Genomic DNA, 13,260 nt, shown 5'->3' on the forward strand with positions numbered 1-13,260 from the left:
TAGTGGAAAGTAAGCAAGTTGTCAGAGTAAAAGTTGACAATGTTGATTCCAACAGTTTGAACTACGAATAAACATCCAAACGGATTATGTTACTGAGAATTAGAAAAGATTCCACTGAACTCAATAGAACACTTGTGTTTTCAAAGATAATATGCCTTCAAGCCACACTCTGGATCCACAGTTTAGGGTTAGAATTACCCTAAGCCCTTTATATGCCACATGAAAGAACAAAGGGTCTGACCTCTCTAATACATGCCTAAAAATATTAGAATAAGGATGGAATAAAAATATCCCATTTCTAATCACTGAATTGGAAAATACTAAATACACACACACACACACACACACACACACACACACACGTATATCTGTGATGGACCGAAGAAACTTGGAGAAAAATCTATGTTCTTATCAAACATCTAAACTTAAACCCAGTTTCACTAACCAATTTAAGGAAATCATGCAAAGGCCATAAATCACTTTTAAGTCTTTCCTCCTTAATGACCTATCAAAGAGCAAAAAAAAAATCCATAATCCTCTTCTCTGCTCGCCAAAGCCACATTTATATCTGGCTTTCATCTCATGCTGTTGGGTTTTCCACCAGGTACAAGATAAAAAGTTGGAAGATTCTTGTGATTTTTCAAAAGCAAAACAATTTGGTTGCCACTCAGCAATTCCTGGTGAAATGCCAAGAAGCCTGTAAAAAAAGTTAAAATTTTCCTAACTTAGAGTTTACAAAAATAAGTGTGAGATGTTAACAGCCCATCAGACATTCCATCTTTTTATTTTTTTAAATATTCATAAACAAGGGAAAACACACACTTTTGATTTGTTAAAGTTTATTTGGATCAATATAATGCTGGTCTGCCTTGCATGCTTTCAAGAAAATGAAGGTAACTTGGACTGTTCTTCTCAGCTCATCTAAAATCCTTAATGATTCTTACATTAGAGTCTGCTTTACAATCTTTTCCAAAGCCTGACAAAGTCATGCAACTCACATGCTCTTTACCAGCAAAGTTTGCAGGCAGCCTGGCAAGAAGTTTTTCTCCTTGCAGCACTGACACATATTCACTTTCCTCCTAGAACCAAGGATGTAAGGGAGCATGGCTCAATCTCATAGCCTTTGCTCTTAAAAAGAAAATCAAATTCTCCAGATATTTTCAAACTTCACCAGGAATAGAACATTCTCAGCTCTGCCTGAGGATCATTATCTCTTTTACATTTCATCTTTATATTCACTGGGTTCACAGAAAGGGCACACACAGAAAGAAGAAAATAGCTGCTTCTTAAAAGACACCAAATTTAGTAATTCTCTCAAATCTACTGGCACACAACTAGAAAGTCATATTTTTGTAAGGCTTCATTAAGTTTCATTGGTTCTGTCTTTTGAGAAAACACATGCTGAATTGCCCATAACTTCAAGCCAAAATAGATCCGCAAACTACAAGAAATATTTGTTACAGAAAGACAAGAGTCATCATAGTTAAAAAAGCAATACAGTGCGTAGAGACAGGCAGATGGACCCCAAGCATCAAGTTGCTAAAGATGGAGACCATCAATATACAATGCTCTAAGATTTCAGCTGACTCCGATAGCCTTACCTGTTAATATGAGATTACTGTATGTATTGGAGAATTGTTCCTTTAGAAGAACCAGATGCATCTGAGCTGCCTTCTCTCTTTGGAGCTCAAGCATAATGTCAGGGTGCTGGGCAATCTTGCAGCCTTTCTGTTTATCCAAGGCAACATCGCTTCGAACAATGTCTACAAAAAGAAAGGAAGAAGGCAGGCAGCAAAAACTAAAACTAAACAAAAAACTATACATACATCAAAGTCTTGTTTCATCTAAAATGACAGAATTTACAAACTACCAGAATTTTCATCAGACTGAAGAGATGCATAAGTAATAAACCTGAGGATCTCCAATTCCATGACATATTCTGCAATTCCTCTGGTCATGTCCAAATTCTTCAGAGGTTTCTGTTTCTTAGCTCTCTCTGATCTCATTTAAGATTCTCACTACTCTATTTTCCTTTTCAGCTCACTTCCAGGACTTATGTACCTCCTGGGGCCTTTTACTAACATCTTTTACCATTTTCCATGGGGAAAAAAATAATACAACTTTGAATACTAATGACCATGAAAATCATTCCCTTTACCTCATGCCGCAGGACCAGGTGATAGCTCCAGCATGTGTATTCAGGATACTTGGCCTATTTGCAAATTCACCTAGCCAGCCTACTCAGCTCAAGTTAGGACTGTCATTCTATGGGTTACCTGCTCAGGGTTTCTCCTGTTACTTTTTTTTTTTTTTTTTCCTCTCTTTTTTTTGGCATCTGGCCTTCATGGAGAACAAAACTCTTGACCTTGGTGTTACAAGGCTGAGCTCTAACCAACTGAGATAACCAGTCAGCTCCTCTCCTGCAATTTTTCATGTACCTCTGGGAAAATATCTTTATTCTGACTCAGTAATCGCTCTTTCAATCCAAAAATATTTTGAAAGTCACTGAAAAGAGCAAGAGGAGGTACAGAGTCACTCTACACATCTGCCTCTTCCCCAATTATTGTCTCATTCATGATAGGCTGCTTTTTATACTTCAGTATGATTTTCCCTCAAAGCAGATGTACTTTCCAGAAAACAGCCTTCCTCAAAAGGAAACACTTGTGCTAGACTGCCCATCGCTTGATTTCTTGTTATGTGAGACAAATGCACTGTTTATATAAGTCACTAATAGTTAGTTACCTGTTTTTTACATCCTAACTTGTTTTTGTAATTGTAAATGATAAAGAATAGTATTATTACCCCTATTTTAAATATATGAAGAAACTGAGGTCCACAAAGCTTAAGTGACTTGCTCAAGTTCACACAGCCTGGTCAGCCCCAAATCCAGGAATTTTCAAAGTCAAACCCAGTGTTCTTTCCAGAAGTTACTCCTATATAGAAATATACGAGCTTAATTATAGAATTACATTAAACAATAAAAGTGAGAAACTAAAAAGAAAACCAAATTATACTGTTACAGTAGTATACCTAGACTGATTATGTGGAAAAGAAATACGAGTCTGACGCTTTCTCAGAAAAGATTACAAAACGTGTACCAAAACATAGTATAAAAAGTGAAGGGGAGTTTCATTTATTCTGTTATGTCCTGATGGAAGTCTAATTCAAAGAGTAACACACCTACTAAACTCTCCATTTCCTGTCTAATAAATATATTGCTCAGAATGCAGAGAAAGCAACAATTAAACTATCTTCTCATCATTCCAACCAGAACCTTGAAATAAAGTGACCATATTATCTTCATATTAATAATAGTAAGAAAAGATAACTATGGACATGGCCAAACATATATTCTAGACTTTAGAAAAGTACATTTCAAAAATGTTTGGGGGAGAAAAAAGATATGTTGTATAGATTCTTTATTCAACCCTAATCTGTTTGAAATTTTATCAATGACTAGATAAATACAAAGCAAGGATACCTATCAAAGATGCACATGGTCATATATCTGGAGGAAGAGTTAATACCACAGATGACAGACTCAAATTGAAAATTATCTTGGCAACCTAAAAACTTGGGCTGAAATCCCCAAGATGAAATGTAAAGACATTAATATGAAGTCCTGAATTTATACTGAAAATTAATTACATAAGATGGGAAGGCCATCTTATCTTGGAAGACGAGACAGAAGCTCATATACTCGGGATCTTAAAATTTGTAAGCTTTGGTCGAATACAAGGTTGATATAAGTCAGTGCTATGATGCTGCTGCCAAAAGAGATAAATGTATTCTTAGTCTAAATTAGTAGAATTAGAGCATCCAGAATATAGGAGGCAACACAGTCACACTATATTCCATGCCAGCCAAGTGCAGCACAGTTTAGAGTTTGCAGTCAAGGAGATCTCAGTTCAAGTTCTACCTATTAATTGTAGAAGTGGCAGATGAAAGCACCTCTCTAAGCCTGAATTTCTTCATCTACTATCATGATAAAGATACATAAAGGACTTTGCACTATGCGTGCCACATAATATGAGCTCAGGAAAGGGTGGCTATAATTACTCTTGTTATTAGTATGTTGTTTTTGATATTATACTTATTTCCAGATTTAATAGTCTCAGAAGGATAGTAATATTCTAGAGTACATCCAAAGAAAAGTACAAACCAACTGAAGTGAATGCTTAAAAATGTTTAAGATGGTAAATTTTATGTGGTTTTTACCACAATCAAAAACATTTTTAAAGTAACAAAAAATAAATAACAATAAACAAAAACACAAGGTTCCTCAATACTTTAAAACATGAATCACCTTAAAACCTTGAGACCACTATGCCATTGTTACCTAGTCAATATTCTGTTTTCTCTGTAGATTATATGAAATTAGCTACTATAACTTTGATGCAATTTTGTATACTGCTATTATAGCAGTGGATCCAGAATGGGGTACAGGCCTGAGAGAATGCTTTGGCTGCCCTCTTAAAAACTGAGAGAGTAGAGACTCAAGCCATTCCATTCCCTCCTGGCTTCAATGCAGCCATTATAACAGCAGTGGGAAAAGAGATCCTAACTATTCCTCAGACCCCTGAAAGAAGTTCACAGACTGTAGAAGAGCCCCTGTGTTGATATCCTATGAGTCCCAAGTCAAAGTACTCATTACCTACCTTCCCCTCCCTCCAAATGGCTTGTCATTTAATTTCCCTAGTCTTCTAGTCTCTGACCCCCAGTCATCTTTTATTATTCTCTCTTTCTTTTCCCTTCAGGTCACCAAGTTTATCCACCGTGGCTTCAAAATGTCTCTCAGTGTTGTCCCCTCCTTTTCAATTCCAATTAATACTATCTATCTCACATCTGGATAATTAAAACAGTCTTAAGGCAGCATCCATAAATCCAGGCTCATGGATCTCTAAGGCATTCAGCATATCACCTCTAGAATAAAAATCCTTCATTTTATATTGCTGTCATTATAAAATATTTCAGACAGAGAAATGTACAAAGAATACCCACCCACACCCATGTATCCTCACACTCAGCTCTATCCTTTCATAACATTTTGCCATATAAATATTGCCTCAGATTTGTTTAAAGAAATAAAATAGTTCAGAAACACTCCAAGTCCTCTGCTTACCTCTCTACAATGACATTCTCTTTCCTGTCTCCACCCCCTCAGAAAGATAACCATCATTGTAAATCCTGAATGTAATATTCTTATATATCTATATGAATGTGTGTATGTGTATATATGTATGTATGTGCTTTTGTCATACGCATAAAAAACATATACAGTCATGTGCCACGTAATGATGTTTCAGTTAACGCAGACCACGTATACAACAGTGGTACCATAAGATTATAAGGAGCTGAAAAATTCCTATCGCCTGACATCACAACTGTCATAACACCATAGGACAATGTATTACTCACGTATTTGTGGTAATTCTGGTGTAAACAAACCTACTACAAAATATGTTGAGAAATGCCTAGCTTACCCATAGAGTGACCCTCCCAAAGGTAGCTCAGACATTTAAGATAGAAAGTCAAATACTTGACACATTTTGTCTGACTCCCAGTGAAAGAGTTGCTGTCTACTTTAGAATTCTTGCATTTTTAAATGATTCCCAACCATCTCCATAGGAAAATAATAGTTAATAACAATTAGCTAATACACACTGAGTGCTTGCTGAGTGCCAGGCACAATCCCTACCTGTAATTTGATTTTCATAACTTTGTGGGGGTGGTATTATTCTAATCCCCATTTCACAGATAAGGAAAGTGAGGCACAGAGAAACTTATTAACATAATTAGAAGGCCCATGCTCAGGTAACTAGTGGCCAGTGTATATAACAGGAAAATTCACTGCTTTTCCCTTTCATAATACATTTTTGCACCATAACAAAATCGCCTAATGACACATTTCTCAGAATGCTTCCCTATTGCTAAGCGACGCATGACTGTAGTACTGGTTTACATTTTTATTTACATTTTATGCAACCAAGGGATAATTACCAAAACTAAGAAATTATCATTGATACAAATACTACTAACTACAGACTTTATTCATATTTTACCTGTTTTTTTACTAGTACCCTTTTTCTATTCCAGGACCTGATCCAGGATCCCACACTGCATTAGTTTCCATGTCTCCTTAGTCTCTTCTGAACTCTGCCAGTCTCTCAGTATTTCCTTGTCTTCATGACTTACTGGTCAAGCATTGTCCTTTTCAGGTAGAATGTCCTTCAGTTTGGGTTGACTGATGTTTTTACATTGTTGGAAAAAGTTACGGATTTTGTGGAAGGAAACCACAGTATACTTAGGTCTTATTAATGGTGATTTTAATAACCTTGATCCCTTGGTTAAGATAATTTCTGACAGGTTTCTCCACTGTGAAGTTACTATCTTGCCTTTGTAACTAATGAGTAGGAGATACTCTGAGGCTATCTATGCAACATCACACTTTTCTGTAAACTTTTACTCCCTAATTTTAGCATTCATCTGTAGATCTTGCCTACAGCAATTATTGCTCTGGTGTTTTTATGGTGATTTTCTACTTTTCTCATTCCTTCTATATTTATTAACTAGAATTCTTCTGTAAGGAAAAATTGTCTCCTCCATTTTTTGTTTATTCAATCATTGTTTATATAAATATGAATTTATGAATATTTATTTTATTCTTTAAGTCATATTTATTTCTTGCTCAAATTGTTCCAGCTTTGGCTATTGGGAGATCTTTCAGGCTGGCTCCCATGACCTTTTGACATATCCTCATCTTTTTTTTAAGCTCTTCTTCACTTTCTGGCACCACAAATGCTCCAGGCTCATCTTGTATTTTCCCTGCTCATCCTGTAATTAACCAATTCTCTGAGGAGCCCTGGTTCCTTTGGTTGGAAAATGATATTTAGAAACCAAGACCTAGGCACTACATGCGTTCATTGCTACTGGGGTGTCACTACTTCTAGGACTTCTCAAGTAGACAGAGCTAGGAAATGTGTATATGTTTACTAACTAATGTATACACACATATCTATATTTATTTCTGTATCTTTCTGTATACCAATTAAAAGAAAAAAGAACACACCAGTTCATACCAATTCCTCCAGCTACAATCCAGAACTAACGGGTTCATCATTCCCATTTGCTTATTTGCAGTCATGCATTGCTTAACAACAAGGATACATTTGAGAAATGCATCATTAGGCAATTTCATATGTGCAAACATCATAGAGTGTACTTACAAAAACCTAGATAATACAGCCTCCTACACACCTAGATTATATGGTATAGCCTATTGCTCCTATGTGAGTAATGTGCTGCACTACAACATTTCAATGGCTATGATGTCACTAGGTGATAGGAATTTCTCAGCTTCATTATAATCTTACAGGACTACCATTTTATATGTGGTATGTCATTGACCAGAATGACGCATGCAGCACATGACTGTGATTTCTTTCTCTGACAATGAGAAACATGGTTCTCATCAACTACAATATATTTGATAATTTGTTCAACAATAGTATACTTGCAAAGTAGTTCCAGAATTGTTAACCCATACTCCTTTGAGAAACAAATTTACCAACTATAGTATAGTATTTTTGTACAGTTCCTTTTTTCTTTAGCCTTAAAGTGTCCAAGCAAAATAAAGTTAGTTGGATCAGTTCCTTTTTCCTCTAAGCCTTCAGTGTGGTTGTGAATCATCCCAATACAGTTAGATTCATTTGTCAAATCTGCAGTCCAACTTTGATTCCCCCTATACCCTTGTTGATTTTTTTTTTACATTTGAAGACAGTAAAATTCACTCTTCGTGAAGTACAGTTCTATGGGTTTTAACAATTGCATAGAACTGGGTACCCACTAGCACATTATCATACAAAAGACTATGATCACCCAAAAAATTCCCTCATGCTACTCCTTTATTACCAACCCCTCCCTCCAACCTATCCTAGCAAAAACTGATTTGTTGGGTTTTGTTTTTTTTGTTCCTATAGCTTTGTCTTTTCCAGAATATCATAACAATGGAATCATATAATATAGGAGCCTTTGAGGTATGGCTTCTTTCATTTAGAAAAATACATTTAGGATTCATCCATGTTGTTGTGAAGCAATAGTTAATTCTTCTTTATTGCTGATTAGTATTCCATTGAATAGTTATACCACAGCTTACCCATTCACTCATTGAAGGAAATTTAGGTTGTTTACAGTTTTTAACAATGAATAAAGTTTCTATCAGCATTCATACACAAGTTTTTCTGTGAACATTAGTTTTCAATTAACCTGGGTAAATTCATAGAAGCAAAACTGCAGCATCAAATGGTAAGTGCATATTTAGTTTTACAGGAAACTGTCAAACTCTTTTCCAGAGTAGCTGTACTATTTTGCATTCTCACTAGCAATGTATGAGAGTTCCAGTTGCTCAGCATCCTCAACAGCACTTGGTAGTGTCAGTTTTGTTAGTTAGACATTCTAATGGATTTGTAAGGGTATTTCATAGTGGTTTTAATTTCCTTTCCATAATGACAATGACATTAAGCCTATTTTCATATATTTATATAATTTTAAGAGTTTTTAATATGTCTAGATACAAATACTTATCAGATTCATGATTTTAAATTATTCATGCCCAGTCCATGACTTCACTTTTTCTTTCTCTTTACAGAGTCCTTCACAGAGAAAAAAATTTTTCTTAATTTTGATAAAGTTCAACTCACTAATTTTTTTCTTTTGTGGATATACTTTTGACACTTTATTTAAAAACTTTTTGCCAATTTCAAGTTCACATAGATTTCTCCTACCTTTTCTCCTAGATGTTTCATAAGTTTTGTATTTTACATTTAGGCATATAATCTTTTTTTAGTTAACTTTTGTATAAAATGTGAGGTATGTATCAGGTTTATCTTTTCACATAAGAACTTCCAATTTTTCCAGCATCATTTGTTGAGAAGATTAAACTTTCTCCATTGAGTTTCCTTTGCACACATCTCAAAAATTAGTTGGCATTATTTGTGTGGGTCTATTTCTAAGCACTCCAAACTGTTTCACTCTTTTATGTGTTTATCTTTTTGCCAATACTATTGTTTGTTGATTACTATAGCTTTAGACTCATATTGCATTGAAGTTAGGTAATGTGAGTCTTGCAACTTTATGCTTTTTCATAACTGAACTATTTTAGTGAGTGTTTGTGTGTGTTTATGTATTCTAGTTTATACACACATATTTACATAAAAGTTGTCTGGTTTTGATTGGGATTGAGTTCAATCTATAGATCACATTAGGGAGAACTGATAACTTAATAATCTTGTCTTCTAATTCATGAACACATTTTGTCTCTTATTTAATTTCTTTCACCATTGTTCTGTAGTTTTCAGCACAAATATTCTCTATATATTCTGTTAAATTTATACTTTTTGGTGCTATCATAAATGGTTCTTTTTGTAAATTTCCAACTCCAATGTTCATTCCAAGTACCTATATAGACATAAGATTCACTTTCATATATTGATATTGTATCCTACAGCCTTAGTAAACTCACATATTGGTTCTAGGAACGTTTTTATAGATTCTTTGGGATTTTCTATGTAGATTATCATATCAACTACAAATACAGACAGTTTTATGTCTACCTTTCCAATGTACATGCCTTTTATCTCTTTGTCTTGCCTTACCGCACAGGCTAAGACTTCAAGTATGATGCCAAATAAGTGTGAAGGGAGAGAACATCCTTGCCTTCTTCCCAATATCAGGTGGATGGTGTTCAGTCTTTCATTATTAAGAATGATGTTGCTGTAGAGTTTCTTTTTTTTTTTTTCAATCAGGTTAGGAAAGTTCCTTACTCTTCCAGTTTGCTGAGAGGTTTTTGTTTGATTGTTGTTGTTGTTGTTTGTTTGTTTTTGGTATCTGGCCAGTATGGAGATCTGAACCCGTGACTTGGTGTTACCAGTACTGAGAGTTTTCATCATGAATGGATGGTGAATTTTATCAAAAGCTTTCTCTGAATCTATTGAGATACTCTGTTTCTTAAATAAGTGCTGTGAATTGAATGTCTTCCCAAAACTCATTGAAGTTTGATCCCTGTTATAACAGTGTTAAGAGAGTCAGAAATTAGACTATAGCAGTGTTGAAAGGTGTGACCTTTCAGAGGTGATTGGATCATTGTAACTATGCCGTTGTGAATGGATTAATCCATTTGTAGAGTAATAGGTTAATGTTTTAGTGGGTTGTCATGGGGGGGCACTCATGGCTTTATAAGAAGAGTAAATGAGCATGTTAATGAGCTCTTGCCACTTTCTTGCCATGTGATACCCTGTGTTGTCACAGGACTCTGTACAGAGCTCCCACCAAGAAGAAGGCCTTCACACCAGATGTGCCTCCTGGACCATGGACTTCTCAGCCTCCATAACTGTAAGAAATAAACGTGTTTCCTTTAAACATTACCCAGTTTCAGGTATCCTATTATAAGCAACAAAAAATGAACTAATACAGTAAATTACACACACACACACACTTTGCAGGAGTCTGAACTGCATTGAATTTATAAATTAATTTGGCAACAATTTCAAGATATTTAGTTTTCTTATCCATGACATAATTTATGTCCATGTAGGTCTTCTCTTATATTTTTCAATAAAATTTTACAATTCCCTCTCAAAATATGGTGCAACCTTTGTTAGAAAACCCAAAGTATGTAAATGGTATCACTTTTACAATATGTTCTAAATTTTTGTCCCTAGTTTAAAAAATACAACTTGATATATAAAGCTTGAATTCAGCAATCTTAGTGAGCTCCTACTATTTCTAACTATTTGTGTCTCCACACTCATGAATTCACTATGAAAATAATCATATCATCTCCTAATCATAATTTTGTTTCTTCCTTTTCAATTCTTATATATTTTATTTTATTTTCCTGATTTGTTGGGAGACATAGAACTCTTGCATTTCTGCTTATCTTACAGTCTGAGACAGTTGACTGCCATTGTTCCAAGTTATCTTTTCAATGATGTTTGTATAGTAAACAGCCTTGGAAGACAGAAATAGTGTATCCCTCCAGAGCAAAGGGTAGGCATGCTTATTGTCCAATATAATAAAGATAATATTTCCCTCCAGAATAGATAGCAGGCCTGTTTACTGCCCATTATAAAAGATTCAGTTTCCCTAAGCTCAGCATTCTCTTCTTGTAATACAATCCATTGCAGCAAGGATCACCTACCCCTTTTTTTGTTGCCCTATGGGAATTGGAACTGAGGAAACTGGTGCAAAACAACTGCAGATACTCTGGCCACTGCTGTTGCTGTGAAAATAAAGTCTTTTGTTTCTGACACAGGAGTCTCACATCTTCTGCCAGTATCCATGATACTTGGTAAACTACCTTTGTCAGCTTGCAAGTATGGTAAAATCCCATGATAATGTCAAAGTTCTTGACATTATTGTGCTGGCTAGAACTTCTAGTATAAAAGTAATCAGAGCAGGCATCATTGGCTTCTTCCTGATTTTAAAGGGAATGCTTATAACATTTCACCCATTAAGCATAATAAATGGTTTCATTTCTAGGTGGATCCCCTTTTTCAGGCTCAGGAGAGTGATTAAAAATTTTTCCTAACCCATTCAACTTGGAAAACTGTTGCCTTAGTGGCCTAAAACAGTTGAGGTAGGCTTCAAAAGTGGGTCTCCTTAGAATAAAAAAGAAGGGATCTTTAGGAGGGAGCTATTAGAATTTCAGACAAGACAGTTCTTCATTATGTCCTGCCCTGCAGGTCATTTCACATTCTTGGCCCCCACCAACCAGATATCAGTAGCATCCCTAGTTTCAATGGGTGGAAACCACTAAATTTTTTCAAATGTTCACTAGAGCATGAGTTGGCAGATTTTTTCTATAAAGAGACAGACTAAATATTTTAGTTTTGTGGGCCATATGGTCTCTGTTTGTATTAGTCCATTTTCTATTGCTTACAACATAATACCTGGAACTGGGTAATTTATAAAGAAAAGAAATTTATTTCTTACAGTTTCAGAGACTGGGAAGCCACAGTCCAGAAGGCAGAATCCCATGGCAACTCAGGGTATCACGTGGTGAGAATATGGACAGAGCAAATGAGCTAACCTTCTCAATCACTCTCCTTATAAAGCCATCAGAACCACAACCATGACAACCCATTTCAATACATTCAGGACGGCATAGTACTCGCAATCCAATCACCTCTTAAAAGCCCCACCTTACACCACCATATTGAGGGTTAAGTTCCAACATGAGCTTGAGGGGACACTGAAGCCACAGCACTGTTGTGTCTACTCAACTCTGCTGTTGTAATGCAAAAGCAGCCACAGATGACACATAAATGGGTGGGCATGGCTGTGTTCAATAAAGCTTTACAAAAACAGATGGTGGCAGAATTTGGTCTGCAAACTGCACTTTGCTGACTCCTGCTCTACAGGAACAAAAGAGATTTCACAGATAAGGAAACTGGAACCGGAGATGAGGTGATCTGTCTGAGGTTTCACAGCGATTTTGTACCAAGATTAGAACCCAGACGTCCTGACTGCTAGTGCTCTTTCCACTACGTCACCCAGCAGGACAAATTACTCTCTGGCAGAATCTGCCTTAGCAAGCATTTTTATCCATTTCTGCTAAATGTATGTAAATATATATGGATACTTGGCAGATGTCCATGAATATTCAAGTATCTGCTCCAGTTCCCTCCTCTGCAGTCTGCATTGTTTCTCTAGTTTTGCATTATTCCCAGATGAAGACACCATGGTTCCATCTCAAGAATGTTCACAAAAATATGCAATACAATTGGGTGGGAGGCTGAACCCAGCAGCAGAGACTTCCCACAACAAATTAGCATAAATCATTCATCTGTTAAATATTTCTAAGCCTCTCCTCACAGTATTGACTACAGTCCTAATTTTTCATCTCTACACTAAGATTCATACCCAATCAACTTAAAGTATATTTTCAAGTGAAAGTCCCTGCAGAACTGGGTCTAAAACAGTACTAATCTATTCAAAGTATCAGAATGTATCACATCTACTTTCTTTCCTCTGCAATTACTAAGATTCCATCCACAAAGATATTTTGTTTGGCCTAATTGATTCTTCATAAAAGTGCTAAATAAAAGGACCAAGTAATCATAAATAACTGTCAGCAGTGATACACACATCTTGAAGTAAAGCATTAGTTCTTAGAAAAGGACTGAGCTCAGACAAGAACAGCTAAATAACAGTCTGGGCCAAAATTAAGATGTTTGTTGTTTCACTCAGTGTATCTGGGGC

The 13,260-nt window shown here is 35.7% G+C and overlaps 1 protein-coding gene across 3 annotated transcripts in view; it reads right to left on the reverse strand.

The window, feature by feature from the left end:
* Positions 1 to 13,260, reverse strand: part of HPSE2 (heparanase 2 (inactive)) — a 715,375-nt gene that overhangs the window by 634,841 nt on the left and 67,274 nt on the right. For 2 of the 3 annotated variants that reach the window (XM_063103267.1, XM_063103266.1), the window contains exon 3: positions 1,602 to 1,763. The exons of the other annotated variant lie outside the window; for it this stretch is intronic. In XM_063103267.1, coding sequence (XP_062959337.1) covers positions 1,602 to 1,763 — 162 coding nt within the window. The remainder of the gene's footprint in view (positions 1 to 1,601; positions 1,764 to 13,260) is intronic. 3 annotated transcript variants of the gene reach the window in all.

This window comes from Cynocephalus volans, chromosome 7 (genome assembly GCF_027409185.1).
Source record: "Cynocephalus volans isolate mCynVol1 chromosome 7, mCynVol1.pri, whole genome shotgun sequence".
NCBI lineage: Eukaryota > Metazoa > Chordata > Mammalia > Dermoptera > Cynocephalidae > Cynocephalus > Cynocephalus volans.